The 13,736-nt window shown below is 37.6% G+C and overlaps 1 protein-coding gene across 1 annotated transcript in view; it reads left to right on the top strand.

Annotated features, from left to right (window-relative positions):
* The window catches only part of ADCY1 (adenylate cyclase 1), a gene marked incomplete at both ends in the record, with an annotated part of 147,130 nt that overhangs the window by 102,858 nt on the left and 30,536 nt on the right, over positions 1-13,736 (top strand). Inside the window, 2 exons of the mRNA XM_082278765.1 lie at positions 10,160-10,315; positions 13,308-13,502. Of these exons, the coding sequence (XP_082134891.1) occupies positions 10,160-10,315; positions 13,308-13,502 (351 nt within the window). The remainder of the gene's footprint in view (positions 1-10,159; positions 10,316-13,307; positions 13,503-13,736) is intronic.

Below are 13,736 nucleotides of genomic sequence, written 5' to 3'. Positions count from 1 at the left end.
TATTATTATTAAGTAATATTTATGCATAATTGACTGGATTACATTCAGCTCCTAAACACACTTAAATAATCTGATTTCCAAAGGCAGAATTATTTAATTAAAATAATCTTTTTTGCTGACCATCATAGTTAAAAACGTATGGAAATATGCTTTTTTAAATACATGTTCCCTGATACAAACCCTAATAAAGTTACTAGTTCTTTAAAAGCCATCACATTTCTCTTAAGTTTGATTATATCTGCATGATATTTTATATTGATATTAATACTTACAATCATGTGACCAAAATACTGTTCTAAGAGAAAATTTGAAAATTTTGATTTATGTAAGTAGACACAAGACCATAGACATGAATGCCTTGAGCTTTTAAAAGAGATTTGAGCCAGATAGAAAACCAGATATATTTCTATTTAATATATAATATTTAATATATCAAATATTCACAAGATTCATACTCTGTGCTTTAGACACGTGATCATTCTCTTAGTTTCAAAAAATTCTAACTTTATGAAGTATATTAAATATTACTTTATATGGATTTTATTTCAAGAAAAAAAAAAATCTAGGCCATATCTCTTAGAGCCCCTTATAAGAACTTTATAACTCTGCTAAGACCAGCTGAATAACTTTTTCTGCTAATGATTTCTTGGTAATGCACCTGACTAATCCAGTTACAACTTTCAAACTGTTTGCCTAAAATTTAATTTGTTTCAATTTAATTTTTTAAAAGAGTGTATCTGGCTTTCATCAGAATCCTTTGCTCTTTTATTGTCAGCACTGACATTAGTCAAAGTATCTTTGCCTCAGTTTTCCTACTGGCATAGCTGACTCCCAGAAGCACAGCAGAGGTAGGGGGCTTAGCTGGACGGTCTGCTTCATTTCTTTGGTTGCCCTAGAAGGTCTGATTCTCCTGCAGTAAAACACCTCTGAGGTTTGGGCCCAACCTCAGTGATAGCTGAGTGGTTTTTTACTGGGCCTCACTTCTTTGTACTTGTTGCAGCAATTCACTCTGTGGTGGAACCTCTCTAGTTTTGGAAAGACTTATTATTTCACCAGCTGAGGAAACAGCCCAGCACAGCCAATTATGTAAAATTCTTAAAGGTACTTCTACAGATAGCCAAGCAGTGATCAGAAGTGATCACGTTTTCATTAAGGGAAAGATTTCTCAGAATGTGTTAGTTTTTGCCTTTACAAAAGTGGGCGTGCCAGTGCTGTTACCCATTGCCAGCTTAAGGGAACCTGCTTCATGGTGTAACTTTGCCAGCTCCAGTGACAAGGCAAAGACAAATAATGCTGTGTGCCATTAACAGCAATAGAGCTGTGTCCAGGAACGGAGGTCATAAAAATTGTATAAAAATTGTTGTATCAAGCACCATTGATACAACTTACAAATTATTCCTGTATATTCATAAATGTCTCTTGAATTTTACGGTCTACCTCAAACAGAATCAATAATTACCTTCCAGTAGGTTGCAAATCACCATCTGCAAAATTTCTTCTAATGTGCTAGTGAGTTATTCACGAACGAGGTATTCAAATACATTAGTTATCTTTATTTGTGGCAGTGTAAATCACATGCTGTCTTCATCAACTATTTGAATAGCATGCAATGATGGACAGTCATGAAATATCCATGAAAGTGAGTACCATATCTGTTTGCCCTTTGGAAACTAGCTGTTTCTCTGAAGAGATTGACATTTCTCTTTCCTACCTTACCATGTACATACAAAGCCATCCAAAGCAGTCTCAGAACAGTCTTTCTGTAGCTTGGATAGCCCTGCTTTCTTATATGAAGTCTCTGAGTAATACTATGACCATTCTGAAAATCCAGGTGAATACCAATTTTTTTTCTGAATCCTTATTTAGTTATCCAGCCAGAGGGAAGTGGATGCTGGTTAGAGGTATGGTGCTCTGTGTCCTGTCTGGTTTGCTGTGTTGAATCATGCCCTAAACATTTCAACACAGGTGGCTAAATCTACAATTTTATTTTTGCCAAAAAAATAATCATAGCAAAAAAAATATCGGTAGTCTATTTGAAAAGAGAAATTAAAGCAATGCTTGAGGAAGAGGAAATCACTGTTGTCAGTGTTTTGAATTTAGGAAAAATCAACTAAAAGATTGACGACTCTTGGTAAGCAGATGCAGCTTACGAGCATCCTTTGGAAAATGCTATTTAAAATGTAAAAACCCTTGAAATGTCAAAATTATCTAGAGCAATTATCTACAGTACACACCTGTGGCATAATTTATTGTCAACTGCAGATGGATTTGCAGCTCAAAAGGTTGATCACAATTTCCCTGATTCATGATCAAATAGGGAGAAATTCAGCAACTTGAGATTAACACAGAATCACACAGAATCAACTAGGCTGGAAAAGACCTTTGAGATCATCAAGTACAACCTATGACCAAGCACCATCATGTCAACTAGACCATGGCACCGAGTGTCTTTTATTAAACACTCCCAGCGATGGTGACTCCACCACCTCTGGGGAGTCCATTCCAATGCCCAATCACCCTTTCTGTCCTTGTTCTAATTTGCATGCCACAGCTGCAAGAAAAGTGGCAAAGGCTGTCACATCACTTTAATATTTTGTTCTTTCATCTAGCATAAACTGATGAGATTTTAAACATCCTGCATTGCAGTCCTTTCACCATAGAGGAAAAGGAAAACAAACAAATTTTTCATCACTCTTCTGAAAAGGCAGTATTTTTGTCTTGGAGTACAGCCTGCTTTACTGATAATCAACATAACTTTGTTGCATGAAGCAGATTATTCACCTTCTATATTATAATAAATTACTAGGCTCTATATCTTTCCATCACCAGCCAAGAGGTTTTGCCTGCTTTTGTCTTTCCTGTGGCTGATTCAATTTTTTTTTTCCCCCCAGCATGGAATGAACATTATGCAATGTAGCACAGACAAAACAACATAGATTCATGATGACTTTCTTGCTTTGTATAGATGACATACATAGTAACTACATGTGTTTGTCTTTTGACTTTATCACTGTTATCAACTGGAATGTTTTAGAAGTAGAACTGCTTTTGGGGTGCTTTCTATCATGTCTTAATAATACTGTAAATGGGCTTTTAACAGTGAAACAATTTGATATCTATAATCCATGTATTACTAGGAGTTTTTATAGAAATTTGTTGGATTTTGTCTGACGTGATTAAAAGAAGAAAAAGAAGGCTACGGCAGGAAGAAAGTAATTGAGTGATACAATAGGTCTAAAATTGCTGCACTTAATCCTTTTTAATTTATTATTTCCATTCAAAATGAAGTTCCCTCTGCAGTTGTGGGAAATTTCTTTCTCTGCAAATTTAATTTGATCATTCTGGTTAGGTCTCGGGGAACATACCACACTGTTCTTATATTGTCTTCTTTTTCCAGTCATGTAAGATTTGTGTTTTCCGCAGAGCACTTATGACCCAATAAATCCACCCATATACCTATCAGATCCCTAGGATTTTTTTGGCATCTGACTCTTCTAAAAATATTCCGTTTACTTTGTTTCAAGAAAGTTTTCATAGTTCTTGTAAGTTGTGAATTTTCTGGACAAATAAATTCCGATGATATTTTTACTTAAGTGACTGTATGCTTGCCAGCATTTATGGAGTACTAGAACTCTGACTCTTTAAACTGTAAGTAGTGACAGAAGAAGAGAGCTTCACAGTTAATGCAGGGGAGGTAAAAACTTTACCCGCTACCCATAAAAACTCTTTACCAGCACATAGCAAGCAAAAACGTATTTGACAAAATTGCTCTAATTTGAAATGTCACAAGTTAGGCGTCTGAGTCCATATCTGGGCACACACTGATGATTTCTTTCAAACTGACAACTATCTGCAGCTGCCACTGCTACCGTGACTTTGAGAGTCCAGGGGTGATCTTTGCTCTCAATGGCTGACAGCTCCTTCCAAGGAATTTAACTAGAGATCTGAATGCATAATTTGGGTGTTTCAGATTTTAACACCCTAGATATACCTTAGCAGACCAAATTTAACAGATAGGCAAACAGCCTTTTAATGATAGCTCTGGCTTGTCCAGATGGACAGGGGCTGTTCTGTGCCTGAGACTTTGCATTGCCCAAGTTATTGGAATATACAAACCCAAAAACTGTTACCACCCAGCAAACACAAACAGAAGAATGATGTCTGTGTTGTAGAGTGTATTGCTCTACATCTCAGGATTGCTCCTGCAGTACCTATGAAGCTGCTTAGTGCATCATCATCATCAGTGTGGAAGCCTGCCATTTGGGCTGGCAGTGATAGAATTAGTTATGTGCTCTAATATAGTTCTCCTTTTTTCTTCCTCCATAAATGTGTAATCTGTACAAGGAAAGACAGAGGGCACTGGTATAAGATTTTTCTCTGTTATTGATCTCCTAGACATTTGTCTTTACAACTGCTAAAAACTTCTTCTACATCTATGGCAAGAAAGTGGTCACACTATTCTGTATTTAAAAAGTTTGTCTAACAGAAGCTGTATTATTTTCTGGTAAAATACTTAATTTACTTTCCTATTGGATCACTGAGGTGTGATAAGCAACATGTATCATAAGGGAAGTAGAAAAGGATGGAAAAACAAATGCCTGATAATCTTAATTATAGGAAGAAGAAAAACAGAAAATATGAAAAAAATTTACTCATCTGTCTTAGGACAAAATGTCTTGAAGATAGTCATGGAACAAATACTACTGCCAGGAAACATGGTCCTGCCTGCCTGAAGATAGAAAACACAGACAGACACAGTGCTACAGCATTTATGGTTTCTGTAAATGTGTTTTGAATGACATTAGTATCTTCTTTTCCTTGCCACTTTATGCACTGAGGTTGAATATAGTCAGGGAAATAACAGTCTGCCAACATTTCTGAGAATCTCAGATGAGCACCAGTTAAATACTTATCAGAATATTACATGACATTCAAACACTGGGGTGTTTTCCCAGGATTTGAATTAGCGCTTGTTTGTTTTCTGCATTCACAAAGCTGTATATAGTCCTGGCTGCTTCCAGAGTGTTCTGTTAGAAAATCCCAGCTCTTAACCTTATTTGTCAGCTGTGTTGCAGCAAACAACCAACCTTTTCCAAGATAATGAGCTAAATGAACAGTGAACAGAATTAGAGATGATGCGAAGGGTCAAAAAGACATGAGAAAGTAAAATGCATTGACAAATGAGCTGGAATGGGAGTGCTGCAGTCCAGCTTTCCTGTAATGCTGGCCTGGAGCAAGATCAGAGGAAAAGTAGAGTGAAAGACACTCTGGGGTTGTGTCATAGGTTAGCAAGCATAGTTCTGGAAGGGATGTCCTTGCTAAGGGGGCCTTACAGCTTCCTCTGGGACCTGATAGAACCTATCAGCTGGCCAGTTTGAATATGGACAATTCTTTAAGCCACTTAAAAGTTGTGACCGCCTCTGTGATCCACATTCAAGAATAGGCAAACTCCCCCTCCAAGCTCTCTCTCGTTTCCGGCGCTGGCACAGGTGGCTGCGGGCCCCGTGTGGGGGCCAGCGGGCCCGGCCAGGCCCCGCTTGGGCCAGGCCGGGCCAGGCCATGGCCATCCTGGAGCCGATGGACCCTGTTTCATCCGTGGAACCCCCCCCACTGCCTTGCTGTGGGCAGCCGGAGCGGCTCGGCTCTCCCCCCTCTCCACTGCAATAAGAAAAATTCAACATTCCAGCTGCAAAGCTGCAAGGCTGAGGTGAGATTAACCCTTTTTATTGCTGTGAAGAGCTGAAAACCCTGGGGAAGAGAGAGAGGAGATGCTTAAAGCTGAAATTCTGTTGTGAAGCTATGATATATCAGAGTATCCTGTTGTAATTCCATGAAGATATGGGGGGTGGAGTGTTCAACTCGTAAGCAAAAGCACCTGCGCTGAGATAGGCAGATGCTGACGCAGCTGTAATTTCATGAGAAGTTTGGACAGGGAGAGACGGAAGCAATGAGGACTTTTGCTCCAAATGGGAAAGGAGAAAACCTCAGTCCCTAGAGATGCTCCCAGAGATAGTCCTAACGATGAAGATGAGGAAGACCCTTTGCTCCCAGGGAAGGAGAAGGGCCTCTGTTTTTTGTTTCTGAACGGCTCAACCTTAAAATTGTACCCCAAAAAACTTCAAGAGTGGACCCTTGAACACGGGAAAACCAATTGCTATCTGTGTGTGTGACCTTGAACAAGCTGCAAGTCGGGGGAAGGGATTCACTTGCAGGCAGAGAGACTCCTCTTCCTAAATGGACTGAACAATATTTGGAAGTGGGCGGCTGTCTCATTGTGATGCTGTTTTCATAGCATGAGCAAGAAGGGACTTCTCTTTCTAAATGGACTGAACAAGGTTATTATGGCAGTGGGAAACGGACTGAACATCTTAAGGGTTGTCATTTCACATTGTCAGTGGGAGAAGGGAGGAAGGTGGGGGGAGGAGGAGAGTTCTGAAGGTGGTATAATTTTTTTTTCTTTCCTCTTTTAGGTCTGTTAATAAACTTCTTTATATTCTTTCAAGTTTGGTGCCTGCTTTGCATTTCTCCTAATTCTTATCTCACAGAAGATAAACAGTAATGAGGATTTTAGACCAAACCACTACACTAAATTGGTGTTTCTGCCCGGTTACAAACCCAACCCGCGACAGGTTGGGTTTTTCATTTGGAGGGGGGTTTTAAAGTCTGTTTTAACAGACTGTATTGCATTTCCTGACTTTATCAGAGCCTTAGAACAGAAGGTGAAATTACTTAAATATTTCACTGAGAAGTTCACTGTGTCAAAACTGTTGTTCTTCTGTAAAAGCAAGAATAAAAAAGGGATATGATTTGTGAGATGAAAGTGAGAGAGAATTCCTTTGTATTTTTGATACTGTGTATATATAGTAGTAGAATGAAAAATCCTCAGTTACAGTGTGTGGAAACTGTATGTCCTGAAACCATGAGATTAAAAAAAACCCAAAAAAAACCAACCAAAAAACCCCCCCCAACCAATCAACCAAAATTATAAATAAAATTATATGGATCTGCTGAAAATTGTCAGTGCATTCAGCTAGTGTGTATGCAACGTCCTTTGAGTGATTATATTCTTGGCCAACCATGAAGAACAGTATCTACACAGTAGATGTGTTCACAAATATTCATAGCATTGCACACTAGCTGAATTTGAATGGGATCTTTGGAGGTCAAGTGGTCAACCTTCTTGCTCACAGCAGGGCTGGCTTTGCAGTTAGATCCACCTCTGAGTAAGAGCTGAGTGTTTCCCTGACTGGCAGCCTCTCGAGGCAGCCAGTTCCCGTGCATGATCATCCTCACAGCTAAACTTCTTTGTATCAAATAGGAATTTCCCTAGGTACAACCTGTATTCTTTGCCTCTTGTGCTTTCTTCTAAGTGATACTCAGGATTAGTCTGGCTCTGTCTTCTCTGCAGTTACTACTTAAGTGGTTAAAGACAGCAAGTAGATCCCTCCTTAGCCTTCTCTTCTTCCAGCTAAATGAACTGAATTCCCTCAGGTTCTTCCTGTATGTCATACATTTGAGAACCCTAATTGTTTTGGTGAATCTTTGCTAAACTCACTTCAGTTTGTCATTGTTTTTGTTCAGCTGAGGGTCTCACACTATACCATTTTTTTCAGTCACCTGAGCTGAAATTTCTATTTAACTCCAGAAGAGCTAGAAAATTTCTCTGTATTTCCAGCACATAAAGGGTGTATACTGTTGATATATTATCTGCCCGTAAGATTTCTAAACTAAAAAAAAGAAGTTGATGGTAAGAGGCAAAAATATTCTGCATACTGATTTGAAGATAAAGTTGGGAAACTGAATGAAAATGTGGTTGGAGAAAAGTCACGTTGGTGGCAGGGCCACCTCTGTCTGAGGTGGAGTCCATTCCAAGTTTTCAAGTTGCAGGTTGTTCTCAGAAACACGTCTATTATAAGACGTTTGCATGGAGGAAAGTCTAAATTCTTCTCTTTTCATAGGACTTTAAATCTTTGTAGGAGGATATAGTCATGCCCATTTGCTCACCTTTCACAGTCATGCCTTCTTGGTTCTTCCGCTAGTAAGATGCTCTACCTATTCTTTGCCACTCTTCCATCTGTACTGTGGCATTTCCATAATGAAGGCTGCCAGGAAGCTTTTGTGGGTCTCTGAATTTATTTAAAATCATCTTTCCAAGCTAATCTAAGAGTGACTTAAGACCAAAATTTTTGACCTAATTAATGCAATATCCACTGTGAAAGGTTTGAGCAAAGAAAGAGCTAATGATCTCTTGAGATATGGTCCACCTGTAAATTTCTGAAAATGAAATTAAATGCAAAACTGGAGGGAATTTCGAGAAAGTTGCTCATTTATGTTGTATCAAAAGGTTGATGGAGAGACTTTGTAAAATATGTAGAATTTCTAGAGGAATTATGGCTACATTAGGAAGATTTGTAAGTGGAATACTTCTCCAAAAAGTATGTTTTAGCTGTTGGGAATTGCAGCTCAAAAGCTGAACATATCTGCCATACTCAAGCCTAACAACTACCTACTTGGTATCTGTAGGAATACCTAAAGGATGATTAGTATATGAATATCCTTGTACAGTATCTTCTATGCCATTCAGTGGTAAGTCTTCTGCCAGAAAGGCCTTGAAAGAAAGGGTTCATATTGGGAATTTCTTCACACAGGCTATAGTTAAAATACCACTTACACAAGTGACTACACACTAGATACACTAATATCCTTTTAGATTTTGGCTGCTGACTGTGCAGTGTAGGGCAGTGCAGTTATGCTAGCTGACTTCAGTCAGTTTTCCAGTCTTGCACGTTTGAGGCCTGTCACATGTTGAGAACATGGCTGTCTGCCAAGAAAAAAATAAGAAGTGCAACATTTTGGTTATTACTGTATTTCGTAGCCAGAATGTAACTGACTAAACAAGGTATTGAAAGTTCAATAATATATAACCTTGATTCTCCAGAAAATGCAAGTTCATGGCTGTATGTGTTAAACAACAAACCAGTATCTAAGATGCCATTCAGAATATCATCAGTGTCATTTTCCCTGTCCATCTAAATCTACGTGTCCAAGAAAACATGCATTAAACAAATGCTTTCAGTTTCTTCTTCATTCTTTGATCATTGAAGTAATGATGTACATGGCTCTAGTAAATCATACTACTGTGAATAATGCGCAGCAAAATCTCATTGTCATTTGTGGACTTTAAGAGTATTTGAATAAAGTTTCTGGAGAGTTGATTTGCTCTGTCTTTTTTACCTAGGAAAACTAGGGACCATATCCTCAGTGCTTCTTTATTTTGTTGTTCCAGAATAAATTAATTTTACAAGCTTGAATTCCCACACTGAGGAGGCATGGAGTCCTGCCATGTTTCTCGTTAACACTGCTTTACACATTCCACATGCCAGAAGCATGAATAAGTTTGGTATAAATATTGAGGATATAATATCCCGATCTGAGAAAGCATCTGAGCATGTGCTGGGGCTTTACTGAAGTCAGCAGGAGCTAAATACATGCTTAAGAGTTAACCAAGAAAATATTTGTCCTTGTGGATTGGGAGCTCAATGGTAAAAGGAATAGATTATACTTGACCCTTTGAGAGTATGTCACTGTGGTATAACACTTCTTGCTTTGAAGAAATAAGATGTGAGATATAACCTCAATGCCTCACAGCCTCCTTTTAAGGCACATATATATCTATCTTTAAAGCAAAAGTTATTCTCTTCAGATTTTAATGAACTTACCTGTGGCTGAAGTAACAAAATAAGGAAAGCAGAAAAAGACTGAAATTATATATTTTAACATAAATTAATAAAAATGCTAATTTCCTCCTTATTTTTCCTGTATTTTCCCAAAATTCATTTTAATGTTAAAGAAATACAAATATTGCCTCTTTTATGAGTTTGTCATTAATGCACTTTTTTATAGTTCACATTTCTAAGCAGAGAACAGTTCCCAAAATGTTAAGTATGACTTTACATAAAGTCTATTCAATAGATTCTTTACATCACATGTTGAAGATGAAGTAATCTTCATTTGCAAATGTAGGATGTTTATCAAAAAGCATTTCTTCTTGAATAGAATGGTTTTTTCTGACCATGAGGGGGTGCAAATGCCTGCAAGTGTGTATGTCTGCATGGGAATGCAATGACATGATTATAAATACTATTTTTCTGACCAACAGATATTTCCTGGACTGATTCTCTCAGACATTAAGCCTGCCAAAAGAATGAAGTTCAAGACAGTCTGCTATCTGCTTGTTCAGCTCATGCACTGTCGCAAGATGTTCAAAGCGGAGATCCCTTTCTCCAATGTCATGACGTGTGAGGATGATGATAAGGTAGTCGATGTGGGCCGAGTGCACGCTTTGGGCATCAGTTCCAGGACTGCATCAAGCAGACCATCTTTGAGAACATAAGGGGTGGTATTACAAACTGATAAAGAAGTTTATGGTGCTCCTGCTGGCACTAGAACAATCTACTTCCCACAGCAAAGTCAAACTTTTAATTATAAAAGGCTTAAAATTTGGAGCTGTTCTTGGAAAAGCCGACATAGGTGTCCTATGTGGCTTCTATTAAGGGCTTTTTTCACAGCAATTGGAATTTCTGAGGTTGTTTCCATCCTTTTAAACATATATTCTTTTGCATCTTTAGTCCATCCCAGTCTGAACCTGATGGTGACAAATGCAAACCAACAGAATAATTTTGTGTCTCTAGATGGTTCTCTGAAATGTGAAAGGTAACTGAGTAGCCAAAACCCCTCTTTGTCCATTATAGAGATGCAAGACATAAAAGTCCCTGATACGAATATAAATTCTGCTTTCTTGGATGCCTGGTTATGCCATAAATCAAAATGCTTTACATACTCGTAGCCTGGTTTCCTTAATTTCTGTATGTGAATCTACCTGGAAATTTATGGATAAAAACCGTGAGAGTTTCTCATTCCATTTTCTTTGACAGCAGGTGGCAACATTACACAGGTCACTCCACCAGTGAGTGGTGGCATGCAAGCTTTGAAACCAGTAATTTGGCTTGACTGATTGCTTCACATTTTTTCTATTTTTCATTTATTGAAGATTCAGTATAAATCTTACTTTCAGAAAGCATTTGAACTTTCATATTTTGGGTTTTATATGCACTTGTGTTTCCTCTACAGGAAAAGGGGATAAAAGTCAATTAGCTCATTTAAAACACAGTTTCAGTAAAGACTTTCAGATACTCCAGATTTGATTTTGAAATTGGCCATGTACAAGGCCTTCCAATTGAGATTTAGTGCTATCTTGGAGTATTTTAAAAAATAACCAACACATTCCTTCAAGCATATGCAGTACTTTACATTGTGTATTGTGTATGTTTGTGTATAAATATGGTAATATACACAGAAAATCCCCATGTGGATTTGTTAGGGATCTTATGAAATTTTTTTCATGCCAAAACATTGGCTGTGAAGCTCTACAGTGCTATCAGTAATGGAAACAGTTGTTCTGATGTAACACATCATGGATTTGTATTACATAATACTAATATAAATACACAGTGTTAAAATGTAGGACTTCTTTAGAGTTTTCAGTCCTCAAATCATGTAACAAAAGTAAAACAAGTGGGAATAAAATAAAACAAATGAGGTCTTTAAAGGCTTTGAAGCTAGTACATTTCTGAGAAATATAAATACTGGATCTTGATCACATATAAGACATAAAGTAAGTCTACTGTGCAAAATAATAATAGAGATACAAATAAGAGACCTAGAGGAAATAATTATATGTAAGAAACAGCTATTTTGATTAAGAATAGAAACTTTAACCCTGTTTCAAAATGGCAGAATAGATAATATAATTTATTCCATATATCAGAATAACACACATATTCACCTACCCTCATTTCAGGTTTTAAAGCAAAGAAACATTTATTTAAACACTGTTTTCCTTACCCTTGATGTTTACTGTAGGCTTAAATTTGAATTGTAAAAAATCCCTGATGATGTATTTCTGCTGCAACTAAGGCAATACATATGCTAACTAATTATAGCTTATTGAGAGCAAAATTGTGTATTTCTGACAATATTCCTAAAAGCACTCAGTTTCCCTACAAATTACGGGTACAAATGTCTTCCTAAAGACAACAAATTTCTCTCTGTTTAGAAACACTGAAAATAGTTATTTGGCTGTAAATTTAGGATGTCTAATCAAAGTATGTCCCCAAGTTTAGTTTTCATGTTGAAACATTTAGCTCTTAAACAGAAGACAATTTACCAGGTAGTGGGATCTGATAGCTTGAGGAAAAGCTTTCTGGCAGACTCTATTTATTATATAATAATAATAATAAGTAGACTTGTTACTTCAAAATGTTTTGAATTGTCTTGAACTCTGCAGATGCTAGATAAAAAAATATTCCTTTGACTTTACAGAAAGAGTAGAACTTGCCTGAGTTTTGTTGTCAAAACTTTTCTGGGAAGTAAGGCTTGACCCTGTCTTGTCATAGAACAGATCTAGCCATAATGGTTTAGATTCAAGTGCCCTCAACTGAAGGTTGCCACCAGTGAGATGCTGCTCACTGTCTCCTGAGTACTCTCTGTGAAAAGTGAGACAGCTTGTCTAAAGTCCCTTTCAGATATGCTCTGTGATAAATCTTTTCCATTGGAAAGAACTATGAGTAATCATCTTGTAGCTGTGCTATCTCAGCTTTGGAGGAGCCAGTTAGGCACAGGTTAGTTCTGATAATCTGTTGGATGGCTCCATCTGGATCTGCAAGTACACTTGAGGCATACTCAAGAGGTCTTAACAAGAGAGCCAATTGGGTGAGTTAAAGATAGTAACACTTGAAATTTCAGACCCTCTGTAGTCACACGTGGTCATTGTGCAAGACGTTAAGGTAAACTATCATTTTGAAATATGTATTGTTACCTTGACAGTAGGACTTTTCTTGTGTCATGAAGAGCCTGGTTGTCTTGTCTTCAAGATGTCCAGAGCTCCATGTCTTCTGTCAAGGAAAAAAACCAAAATAAAACGATTTTGCGAAGTAAAGTCACCCTGACTGGGAACAAGCTGATTGTTTATTTGGTGGCAGAGGAGTGTCAGGGCCATATGTGAAAAGAACTTCTGGATTAAAATGCTGAAATTAAGTGGGAGCTTTCTCGTTGATTTGAATGAGATCAGTATTTCAGGTAAGGACTTTTAAAAAGGTGATATTCATACTGAGATAAGAGCTCTGTCTTTTGTAGTTGCTCTGTTTAATGAATTCCACATCCTCTCTATGAGCTTGAAGTAATATAAACAGCAGTGAAAAATTTCAGTGCTAATAAAATCTGTACTTCTTTCTTCATCCATACTGCAGAGGAGAGCATTGAGGACAGCCTCTGAAAAACTCAGGAATCGCTCCTCTTTTTCTACCAATGTTGTATACAACACTCCAGGAACTCGAGTAAACAGATACATCAGCCGCTTGATAGAGGCCCGGCAAACTGAGTCTGAGATGGCTGATTTGAACTTCATTACCCTGAAGTATAAGCAAATTGAACGTGAAAATAAAGTAAGGGGGTTTAAAATTATTTTTACTGATTTCACTGACCATAAGCCAACTAGCATTGGGATTTTTGTTTGGGTTTCATGCAATGTTTAAATACTACTCACTATCTTTAAATACTCCACTGGGCTGTCTCTCCATTAAGAAGGTGACATTATCTCTTCCTTCTATGGAAACACTTGAAGGGGATAAAAAGAAAGATTGGTATTGTCCTACTTATCAGGATCCTACTCCCTGTTA

Source organism: Coloeus monedula, assembly GCF_965178545.1.
Source record: "Coloeus monedula genome assembly, chromosome: 1".
Classification (NCBI taxonomy): domain Eukaryota; kingdom Metazoa; phylum Chordata; class Aves; order Passeriformes; family Corvidae; genus Coloeus; species Coloeus monedula.
Note: the sequence above shows the minus strand (reverse complement) of the source record. Positions and strands in the feature narration are given on the sequence as shown.